The 11925-nt window shown below is 42.6% G+C and overlaps 1 protein-coding gene across 9 annotated transcripts in view; it reads left to right on the top strand.

The window, feature by feature from the left end:
• Nucleotides 1–11925, top strand: part of ATE1 (arginyltransferase 1) — a 127087-nt gene that overhangs the window by 474 nt on the left and 114688 nt on the right. For 4 of the 9 annotated variants that reach the window (XM_053668398.1, XM_053668395.1, XM_053668396.1 and 1 more), the window contains exons 1-5: nt 6–188; nt 2415–2478; nt 5031–5093; nt 7768–7871; nt 9776–10018. In XM_053668398.1, the coding sequence (XP_053524373.1) occupies nt 83–188; nt 2415–2478; nt 5031–5093; nt 7768–7871; nt 9776–10018 (580 nt within the window). In that variant the 5' untranslated portion in view covers nt 6–82. Of the gene's footprint in view, nt 1–4; nt 189–915; nt 1006–2414; nt 2479–5030; nt 5094–7767; nt 7872–9775; nt 10019–11925 lie in introns of those variants that run through there. The other 5 variants (XM_053668394.1, XM_037164862.2, XM_053668397.1 and 2 more) reach the window with 3 other exon arrangements.

The raw sequence follows: 11925 nt of genomic DNA, 5'->3' as shown, positions 1-11925 counted from the left end.
TGGCCTCCGGGCGGCGCGGTGCATTGTGGGGTGGCGGCGGCGGCGTTGGGCTGGGGTGCGCCTCGTTCGGAGAGCCGGGGCCATGGCATCCTGTACAGCTCTTTCGTCCAGCATCGTGGAGTATTTTCAGGGCGATGGCTTTTACCGCTGTGGTTATTGCAAGAACGAGTCGGGGAGTCGCTCCAATGGTGAGCGGGCCGGCGGGTGGGCAAGGGGAGGGCGCCGAGGCCGCTGGGGCTCCGCGGCTGAAGGGCGTCCTCGAGGGTCGCTGCTCCCCGGCTTGAGCCAACCGGCTCGAGGGACCCACGGCGGCTGGAGCCCCAGCCCAGTCCCTGTCTGGTGGAGGGAGTGCGAATGCAGCTACCCCGTGGCTGTCAGCATTACATAAAAACAGACTTCACCTGATGCAGCAGGTAAGCTTCTAGGTGCATATTCTTCACTCGGGTGCTCGGACGTGCGAGATAGTGACTGTCTCGCAGCAGCCAAGTGTGGAAACAGATGCCCATCACCAGTGACGGGTAAATAGACGTTGGCATGCGTGCGAAGGAGCCCAGTAGTGTCGTCAGTTACGCCTAGAGTTGTCCTATAACTCTGACGCTGATGTGGGAAGGATCCCCAGTAGTAGGTGCTGGCCAGGGAGTGCCCGGTGGTGCTATTTGTGTAAAAAACGGTGTATGTGCACACCTGTGCGTGGGCATCCGTGAATAAAATGGTCTCCGCAAGAAGATACAAGAAACTGGTGACCGTAGGCGCTGCTGGCGAGGGGACCGGTTTGTCTTGATGTGTTTGAAATATTTACCAGGCGCTTATATGCCATGTCATTTTTCCACCCACTGCGATGACGACGCAAAGCCAGCCTGCAGTTGATTTTTTCCTTTCCTATCATGATTTAGGTTTCTTTCGAAAAATGTGTTGTTAGTAAACAAAACATGGTGTTTATTTCCCGCAATGGCATGCATTGGCAAATGCAGAATCTCCTGTTTTAAAGAACAATCCAGCATAGTGGTAAGTGGGCTATCCACGAAGATGTAAGTTTAGGTAGTTCCCATTTTGAAAACAGTGTAAATGCCCTACAGTAGGGGAATGATTTGGGTGATTATAGTGTGTCCATTTACTAATTAATTAAAAGTGTTTATTAAGTACTGCTTCTGAGGGAGTAGAATGTCACGTAATGCAGTCTTTATGAGTGAGGATTATGAAGATGATGAGCTAAGTGGGAAGATGTTTAGAGTGTAGCATTAAACGGAGAAAATAAACAGGATGCAAATGAGGTGACATGATTACACCCCTGGGAGGGAAAAAACCCAGAAGGACAACAAATGGTGACTGTTTTTAGGCCTTAGCTTATTCAATGGATTCCTCCCTTTTTCAGAATTTTAGTATTGAAACTGTAATATGTGTGTGATAAATAAGTTATGTTAAATGTCTAAAATTAACATTTTAATAGATTTTTAATTATTCTAGTAATTTTACTAGGAGAAAATTGGTTAATATAGATGTTCAGTATTTAAAGTCTTGCGGAAGAAACCTGCTTTTGACCCTTTAGTTACCTAAAGAGATCACTAAAATTTTTACCCTATCCCAATTTTAATCTTAATAATAATTTTTACGGTAGAACACCCCACCTAGTGGGTAGGTCGGTTATCTTATTCCTGTGTTACAGGCGGTGAAATCAAGCTCACAGAGTGAACTTGTCAGTGTTAGTCCTCCTGTGCCCTAGCTTTTCTCACTGCGTCCTGCTTGTCTGGTCTGCCCCTGTCTCTACAAGTCTGATGTTGTTTACTCTGTACAGGAGAAAAGTTTTTGTTTCTCTTAATGTTAATTACACCTTTCAGTGTCTTTTTTATGGTCTTCATTTTTTTTATGATTCCAGAATTATTTTATCATATTGATGACACAGAACCTGTAATCACCTTTTCCTAGGCATTTGGGTCATTTTTAGTTTTATACTTAAGAAGGTTATGACTGTATACTTTTGTCCTTTTCTGATATTCGAGACTGTACTGTAAATATATATGAAAATCAAGAAATGTATATGCACAAGAAAACACTTTCTAACTTTTCTGAAGAGACTAGTTTAATAATTTATTGGGGGTATTATTATTGTTTAAAGGTTTACTATAATCTGGTTGCAGTGAGGACCTAAATTTATGATGTCGTGGAGACTCTTGACTGATCTTGAATTCAGTGTAATAACTTTGATGTGTGTGTTTTTTAAAAAAATTGAGGTGATATGTCATATTTTTCATTTGTTATGTATTATGTCAAACCAACAAGTATGCAAACTTTATACTTTTCCTCCAGTGTGAGCCAGATTTTTTTCCTTCTGTGTCCACATTAAAAAATGACTGCTTTGAATTTAAAAAAGTAAGAAGTTCAGCCTGCTGTCCTTGACATGTTACTTATTTTTTCAGGCATGTGGGCACATTCCATGACAGTACAGGACTATCAGGATCTCATAGACCGAGGATGGCGGAGGTAAAGCTCCTTAGTGCAAAGGTGGCTTCTGTTATTACTCAGGTTCTTCTTGTAACTGAAAAAAAATACTGTTTGCCTTTAAAGTGTTTTCCTCTTGTTGGAAAGAGGTTTAAGAAATTTTTTATTATTTTGCGCAATCATTTTCTGTCTCTCTTTTTTAAGGATCTTTATTAGGAAAATTTTAAATATGCACAAACATGGGGAGTACATTATAATGAATCTCACGTACCTGCCACCAAGTTCAATAGTTAACATTTTGCCAATCTTGTTTCATCCATTCCTCTTGCTCCCTGCACTGGGCTGAATGTTTGTGTCCCACCAAAGTTTGTGGGTTAAACCCGAACTCCCATTTATGGTAGTGTTTGGAGGGGGGGTTTTGTGGGTGATAAAGTTGTAAAGGTGGAGCCGCCAAGAATGGGATTAGTGTCCTCGCCCCTTCTGCCCTGAGAGGGCACAATGAAAAGAGGAACCAGGAAGCTTGTCTTCATGAGACATTGGGCCTGCTGGTGCCTTGACCTTGGGCATTCCAGCCTCCAGGATGGTGAGGAATAAACTTTGTTGTTTAGAAGCCACTTAGTCAGTGGCACTCTGGGATGGCAGCCCAGGTGGACCAAGGCACGCCTCCTCTTCTTCCCCCACAAAATAATTTAAAGCCAATTTCAGGTGTCATATCAGTAGACCTGTAAATAGTTATGTGTTTCTAAGAAAGTGTCTTTTATGCTTTAATAACATATCCACAATAGCATTTATCATATTATGCAAAATTAATAATTCTTTGATGCCATCTCTTACCTAATTTTGATTAGATTTTCTGCTCATCTCAAAATGTCTTTTATGATTTTAATAGTTTATTTTTTGTTGTATTTTTCCATTACCATTTATCCCCCTTGTCCCTCCTTACACCTCCACCCAGTCCCCATCCACCAGTCACTACACTGTTGTCTGTGCTCATCAGTTCTTTCTCATTTTGCTTAATCCCTCCCCCACCCAGAGCTGTCAGTCTGTTCTCTGTCTGTGAGTCTGTCTCTATTTTGCTGTTAGTTCAGTTTGTTCATTAGATTCCACGTGTAAGTGAAATCATACAGTATTTGTCTTTTTTTTTTTTAAACAGCTGGTTTGTTTGAATTAGGATTCCATGATGGCTAAGAATTTTCTGGTAGTTATTATGTAGGTGATTTCAAAGCAACTATGGAGCACTAGGTGAAGTTCCTGATATGTGTAGTATGAGCAGGGTTGAGTGCCCTGTGCCCGTGGCCCCCGGGAGACAGAGGATTAAGCACAGCAGGTGAAACTTCCCAACTGGCCTTGAACTCAGTAGTGGGTTCCAAAAGTAGCTGTAGGTCTCATGCTGAAGGACTGTGTGTGCCACAATAAGGAACATTTTTAAAGGCAGAGGGGAACCACTGAAGGCCTCTGTGTCACAAAGAAGTGTGATGGAGTTTGTGCTTTGGAAATCATCGTTTGCCCAGCGAAGGAGGATTTGAGGGCTTGGAGGCAGAATACTGCTGCCCGCGATGGTGGCGGTGTCGGGACGTGAGATGGCAAAGGCCAACACGACCGTCAGTGGCAGTGGTGATAGCTAGGAGGGGACAGATTTCAGATTCATTTTGGAGGTGGAAGCTTGCTGATAGGACACAGAGCTACTTTAGAGGTAGGAGTCTAAGGTGAGCCCTAGGTTCCTGGCTTGGGGATTGAACTCGTGTTTGTTTGGGCTGCCGTAACAGTTCCACAGATGGGGCAGCTTAGACAACAAAAGTTTGTTCTCTCACCGTCCTGGAGGCTGGAAGTCTGCCATCAAGTTGTCCAGAGCTTTGGTTTCTTCTGAGGCCTCTCTCCTGGGCCTGCACAGGGCTGCCTTCTCGCTGTGTCCTCACATGGTCCTTTCCCTTGGGGTGCACATCCCTGGTGCCATGTGGTGTCCCTTTGTGTTTGCAGTTTTCTTTTCTCACAAGGACACACATCAGATCAGATTAGGACTCGTCTTAACAGCTTCATTTTAACCCAGTCACCTCTTTAAAGGCCTTACCTTCACATGTAGTCACATTCTGAGGTGCTGGGCGTTAGGGTTTCAGCATGAATTTGGGGGACAAAATTCAGCTCATGATGTCATGGTTCTGCCATTAACTGAGATACAGAAGTTTGAAAGGAGCAGGTTGGCCTGGGGGTACTTTGTGCTGTTTCCCGTGAAACCCCAAGTGTGGGGGCCATAGGCAGCAGTGTACAGTGGCCCTGCAGCATCCTGGGCGGCTCTCTGCCCGTGGCATTTAGGATTGCGGTGGTAGAGCCAGCACAGAAAGGATCGCAGACGCTGGCGGGAAGGTGACAGGTGATTAGCCTTGCAGTACGCAGGTGCAGGTGGAGAAAGAGTCCTCTGGTCCTCAGTCTGCCCACGGGGCGGAATTTCTGTGCTTGGGAAGAGTGACTAAACCTAAAGACGTTTTTATACTGTTGATTAGATTGTTTCCCTAGTTAAGTTCCTGCTTCTGTCCTAATCTACTTTGGCATGTATGAGAAATGTGTAAGAAATTAACAAAGCTATTTTGTAATTTCAGAAGTGGGAAGTATGTGTACAAGCCTGTGATGAATGAAACATGTTGTCCTCAGTACACAATAAGGTACGAGTTTTTTTTTAGATTTCATTTGTTTATTTTTAGAGAGAGAGGAAGGGGGGAGACAGAAAGGGAGAGAAGAAACATTGTTGCTAGAGAGAAACATCAATTGGTTGCCTCTCATATGCACCCTGACCTGGGACCAAACCCACAATCCAGGCTTGTGCCCTGACCGAGGATCGAACTGCCCACCTCTGGCTTAGTGGGTTGGTGCCCATCCAACTGAGCCACACCAGTCAGGGCAATGGTAAGAGTTTTGATTGCTAGAAGGGGGCTCTATAATATGAAGGTGTAATTTTTTTAATAGAATCTTACTTGTTTTAAATGTTAATTTATATTCTAGGTAAACATTCGTTATATGCAAACGCAAGTGAGTTATGGCTTTTGTACCTACTGATGCTGTATTCACGTGCTGATCAATAGGTTTTATTAATATTTAATTGGTTCATATATAAATATGGAAAAATACTTCTTTATTTGGCACGCTAGTCAGTGATACCATGAAACAGTTGGAAAATATTGGTAAATACTGAAATTATTATTATTGATTTTTTTAAAGATTTTATTTTTTATTTGTCTACTCTTAGAGGGGAAGGGAGGGAGAAAGAGGGAGAGAACATGGATGTGTGAGAGAAATAGTGATTGGTTGTCTCTTGCACGCCCCATCTGGGCACCTGGCCTGCAGCCCAGGCACGTGCCCCAATGGGGAATCAAACCAGCAGCCTCTTGGGTCACAGGCCGGCACTCAGTCCACTAAGCCACCCAGCCAGGGCTGAAATTATTTTTAGATACCAGATTTTTACAGGTTTCAGCTCAGGGCTTCCCCTGCTCTACTGTATTTCTTGAGACAGTACTTAACCAGGAATCAGTGGAATTTTGGGGGAATCTGTAATCATTCTAAATGTGCCCCCTCCCTTGTTTGATTTTGTCACAGGGAGGGCCTGGAACATCATCAGATTCTAAAACAGTGCACAGAAAAGTAGCACTGTGGGGTTCTGGAGGGGGTCGCGATCCACCACGTGCGTTTGGGGTCCGCTTTTCTTCACGGAAAACTTAAATAAAATCCCTTGTTTTCCTGCAAAGCATTTGAGTGATTGTTCATAATCTTTTCGGTTTTTACCCTTTGCCCCCTTTATCCCACCCTAACTGGGAAAGATTCCCCCCCTTCTTTGATTATAAAGGCTCTCCTCCTCTTCTCCCTCATTGTCTTCCTCTCCCCTTCTCTTTCCTTGTACAAAGTGGGGGGAGGCGATAACAGTGCAGCACATGCGTCTCCTGCAGTCGTGTGTATATACGAGGTGTACTTTAACTAAAAAAGCGAACGGTCGTATCCATCACTGTCTGACTGGTCCTCGTAGCCTCTCTCTTAGCCGCACTTCCTTTTTTGTGCTGTTTTGAGACTTTGATGAAAGTTACAGACCCTCCATGCAGCAGAATCAAACAAGGGAGGGGGCACATTTAGAAGGATCACAGATTCCCAAGAAGTTTCACTGGTTCTTGGATCGCAGACACTGTGATCCAAGAAAGTTAAGAGTCCGTTCTCTGACTGATCACAGACCTGAGACAGTAAACAGGAAGGTGGTTGTCTGTCTGGTTTGCCAACAGCATCTTTTTTATTACACAAAGAATAACATGACAGAGTAGCAGTGCTGGGCCTGTTCAACTTGTGTGGTTATGCAGCAGTGACATCTTCGAAGGCAGAAGTCACTGTCCTTCAGATAGCAATTTTTATTACTAGGTTATGGCCAGGATTCTATCAGGTAAGTCTGAAGTTGATTGGCCTGAACCCTGGGAACAGTAACCAGAAAAGGCCAATTCAGTGGGTTAAAGAAAAACACAAAGCATCTGTAATTTATCAGGTGCTTGTCACATGCAGAGTGTGGTTTCTGATAAATTGTTTTTAATTTTTAAAAAATTGATGTGTGTGGTCTGTATGTGAGAGAGAGAGAGAGAAAAACATTGATTTGCTCTTCCATGCAGCCTCACATTCGTCGCTTATTCTCGTATGTGCCCTGCTGGTGCTTTGGGCTGGGTTGGGGCAGTGGGTTGCAGGGCTCAGCATCCAGTCCTAGACTTTGAGTTAAGCTTCCTGTTTCCGGTATGTCTCCATAGCTTTCAGCTGTGCTGTATTCCTCACGCAAGAGGCTCTGTTTTTACTCTTTCCTAAAACTTTGCAGTTTTTTGCTGGGTTGTGTAGGAAATCAGCTGTGTAGAGTGGGGGTGGCATCTGATGTCTAACTACTTTCAAAGGAGGCTTTCAGGGGATCTTCCTGGTTTTAGACCCACCTTCTTGCACATCTCCTGGAGTGTTTATGTACCACCAGTCCCTAAGTGTTTTAGGGGTAATGCAGAGAAAATCGGGTCTCTATGTGGCTTCTCTCACTGTCCAGGTTTGAGATTCTACTGTTTGGTCTGCTAAGTCAGTTAGCGTTTGTTCTTCTGCTTTCCAGCTTCCAGCATCTCTCCCATTCTCTTTTTCCTAGTGGTTTACGTCTTCCTTTTTTTCTATTCCTTGACTAGTTTTAGGGAGATTTGGGGTGTAGAGGCTACGTTAAGCCCTGTCTTTATCTAGTCATAAGTTTCCAGCATGAGCTTTGCCTCATTGTACTGGATACTATCCACAGCTGGTTTATTTGTTTTAAAGTTTGGGTTGACTTTTCTAATTTATTTTGCTTTTTAGGTGCCGACCTTTACAGTTCCAGCCATCAAAATCTCACAAGAAGGTTTTGAAAAAAATGTTGAAATTTCTGGCTAAAGGGGAGATTTCCAAAGGAAATTGTGAGGGTAAGATGAGATGGGGGTCTAAGAGCTGTTTATTCAAAATTTTAAATTTATTGATTGATTTCATGTAGAGAGAGACAGAAAGAAAGAAACATCATTGATTTGTTCCACTCATTTGTGCCATCCACTGATTGATTCTTGTATGTGCCCTGACTGGGATTGAACCCACAACCTTGGGAATATCAGGACAATGTTCTAACCAACTGAGCTACCCAGCCAGGGCTTTGAAATTTGCATCTTTTCAAGTTTCTCATTTTCAGTCCTTTCTTAAGTGAGGTAGGGGAAAGGGGGTCTTTATTCCAGTCAGATACCACGGTTACTATGATGGTGATGATGATTAGGACTGCTGTTACTGTTACCGCTGGCCCCAAATCAGGGAGATGGGGAATGTATGCTAGGGTGAGTCTAGCTTGGGAAGAAGGTTTAGGATTATTTTTAAGATGTGATATCCTGGAGTTCATCGAGATTTCGTTTTCACGATGCCTCTGACAGCTCTCAGCCTACTTGGTCGCGCAGTAGCACTGTACGAAATAAACAGAAGGTGGTATTCTCTCCGGAGGCACAGGTGTGTGTATGCAGCTTACGGAAGACCTCATCGTCACTCTCACTGTTGAGTCAAGCCCAGATTTTTTTGTTTAAATAAGACTTGCTTAAGGGAATTACATCGCCTGAAACTCTGTTTCTTACTTGTCTGCTAAATTTTGAATTGTGAGTGAATTCCCTAAAAGACAATTAGTAACATTTAATTAACTGTGGGCACAGATATTTTGCATCTTCAGTTTTGTTACTAAAAAAAACCCCAAACTCCTAAGCAGTGCCTAAATACATACACAAGAACCGGGAATGCTGCCCGTTCTTTGAGCTCTTGCTCACCTCTGCCGTGGGAAATGCCTAGTCCCGGAGCCTCCCAGCCCAGCCTGAGCTTGTTAAAGTGCCCCCAGTGTGCTTTGAGTGCCGGGGATGTCAGGCCCAGTTTTAAGCTGTGTAGAGACTGCGGCCTGCAAGACAGGTGGTTTCTTTGTCCTCGTGCCCTGCCCTTAATGGAGCAGGATTCAGAACAGCTTGGAGCAGACTTGGCAGAGCTGGGATGACAGGCCAGAAGGCTCGGGGACGTGGAGGTTCAGGGGCAGGTGGCACATGGGGACATCAGAATTCTGGTGCATCTCTGGTTACATTGTCAGTACGTAATCGTAAAGGTTAAATAGCTTTTGTTCAGTAGTCAATATAAGATTTTCATTAGCTGGGAATCATGTTCTGATTTTCAAAAATTAATATTCAGATAAGTTTAGAGGATGCTGTCCATGTGTAATTGATGGTTGCCTGTCTTTTTATGTAGCTTTTAGGTTGGTTCTTCATCTGGCTTACATAGTCTTCTGAATTATCTATGTCTACAACTTAATAGGAGTGATGCGCCATTAGGATAAAGGCCCAGATAACTGTAACAAAGCGACAGCAAACTAAACAGATGTGACTGCAGTGACTTAACAGATGGTAGACATCTGTCCCTTCCACAGCCGCCCCAGTGTGCGTGTTCCAGGTTGGCCATTCTAGGACTCTCTTCTTGGGATTTCCAGGGTCACTCTGGTTTTTACTCTGCTAGCCAGTGGGGAGGGGAAAAGTTTGAAGTTCAGGGTCACGAATTTCTTTTAAAGCAAGTGAGGCAAAATTAGACTTATCAGTTTGGTTATATTGTATTGGTGGGAGCTTGGCCACAACTTGCAAAGGGACTGGCAGTCCCACGGCTCTGGTGCCACAGTCTTAACTGCAGCTCTGCGGCTTTGGAAGACACGAGAAGAGATTTGGTGGACGCACCGTAGTTTCTGTCACATTGGATAGAAGGGACACGTTTTCCTTTACGTATCTTAACTGTGTCTGGCTGATGGACTTTGATTTCTTCTGATTTGTAGGTGAGCCTATGGAGCCCCTGATGGAGGACACCATCGCTGGTGACGTTGCGTTAATAAATAAATTGGATGTACAGTGCGGCCTTACGAAGCTTGGTGATAACCTCAAAGAGAGGGAAGAGAAGAAAGGCAAAAGTGCGAAGAAAGCAGAATCTTGTGAATTAATTCAGTCACAAGATAAAAGAGCGAAGCTGGGCTCTGGGGAGCCGGCGCAGTCGGTTGCAGTGCCCACAGCTCCGAAGCCAGGTAATGCAAGTTTGGGACCGGCCCGTTCGGGTCCTGCGGGATGCTCTTGTCCACTTGGGGAGAGCGCCCGAGGGTGTGCTCGCCAGCCAGAAGCCGGACTTATGCACGGAATCTGTGACGTTTAAGATCTCTTTTGTACAACTTACTACCTGGATTTAAGTGGTCAAATCACACCTTTTTAAAAACTCCCATGTTTAATAAGCCTTGCAGAATAGCCTTACTACCACCAAATACGGACATTTAAAAAGTGCTCTATTTTTTCTATCTTAGGGCCCTAGAGGTGTGACATCCAAAGTTATATGAAAAAACTGCTGAACATTTTTATTTTTGGTATTAAGTAAGACAAAGTAAATTTTGGGTATCTTGTCCAAAATACAGACATTGTAAAATTTCTCATTTTATCATTACATTTCTTTAATCATAATAAATTTTTCTTTAAAAATATTCAGATTGTGATATTTAACTTCACCTTTAATTAGGTAAGGTTTTTTTCCTGTATTTTCACTGATAAAAGAATTAGATCTAAGAATTTTACTCATCATTAAATGGGTTTATTGTGTGTGTGCATGAGTGTGTGTGTACATGTAATTCTTTTAAGTTATCATAAAATAATTTCAATAGTTACGCTTGAGTTCCTGAATTTGTTCTTATATTTATTTATACATAATGATCCAAGGGAGTGACTTTTAATACCATCTTAGTTTTTATTTGTTACATGTATAAAAGTACAGAAAACTTTGTGCTTTTATTGAATGGTTTTTTTATGTAAAACTTTCATGGCATTTACATTGATGTTGGTCTGAGATTTCATCCTAATAGCAGGCATAGTACAAAGAAATATTTTGAATGATTTACATGATGTTTTTCAACTTTTACTCTCTTGAGTGATAGCGTTAGTTCTTTTATTTTAAATATTTTATTAATATATTAAAATATTAAATATTAAAAATTACCATGTATCAGATCTAAAAGTCTATTTTGGAGAATTCCCACATGGACTGAGTGAATTCCCGCGTACCCTCCCCTCATTTGAAATAATCATTAACTCACCATGGCCGCCCTCATTTCATCTATGCTCATGGCTGGTTCCTCTTCCAGTTTTATAGGGAAGCAAATTCCAGGCAGTTTATCTTCTTATCCTCCAGAGTTCGTCTCTACCAGATGAGAACTTTAAAAAACATTCACCAGACTGTTACACCGAAATAAAGTGCCCCCCTGCTGCTGACTGTTCAGTGTTTAGATTTCCCACTTGGAAGCATTGGTGTGCTTCAGCCCCACTTTCTAGTTCGCAGTTGTTTGTTATGGAAACTGGGCTCTTCGTTTTGGACGGTCGGTGCTGCTGCCCCCTGTCCTTGCCCAGGACCGTCTGCAGTGCAGTTGAACCTGCTCGCTGCCACCTGGAAACCGCCAGTGGGTCTAGGCCCTGGATGAGATGCAGGATTGAATTGTTTTTTGTTTTTTTTTCTTTTTCCTTTTTTTTTTTTTTTTTTTTGCTTTTTGGAGGGGGTGTATCTTAATCAGGTTTAGGTTCAATTTATTTATTTGAGGATGGGTTAGGCTACTTCATGGGTGGTGGGTGTTTTTTTAGGAGATATGTTTTAAATGTATATATTCATTCATACATAACTGGAATTATTTTTACCATTGTGTAATGACAAATTTCCCTAACGTTTCTAAAGCATTTTTAGAAATGACTCTGATATTCTGTTGGTTATTTTTAAAATTGTGTAGTTACTCTATAATTGGGCATTTAGATTACTTTGGGGCTTTCATTTGTGTTATTTGCCTGTATCTCTTAGGATTTTCTTAGAATAGCTTCCTTGAGGATGACTTAATAGATTATAAAGGGTACTTGCTAAAATATTTGGTGTATAAAATTTTAAGATACATATTGATTCCAGAGAGAA

This window comes from Artibeus jamaicensis, unplaced genomic scaffold (genome assembly GCF_021234435.1).
Source record: "Artibeus jamaicensis isolate MK-2021 breed Jamaican fruit bat unplaced genomic scaffold, CSHL_Jam_final contig_490, whole genome shotgun sequence".
Lineage (NCBI taxonomy): Eukaryota > Metazoa > Chordata > Mammalia > Chiroptera > Phyllostomidae > Artibeus > Artibeus jamaicensis.
Note: the sequence above shows the minus strand (reverse complement) of the source record. Positions and strands in the feature narration are given on the sequence as shown.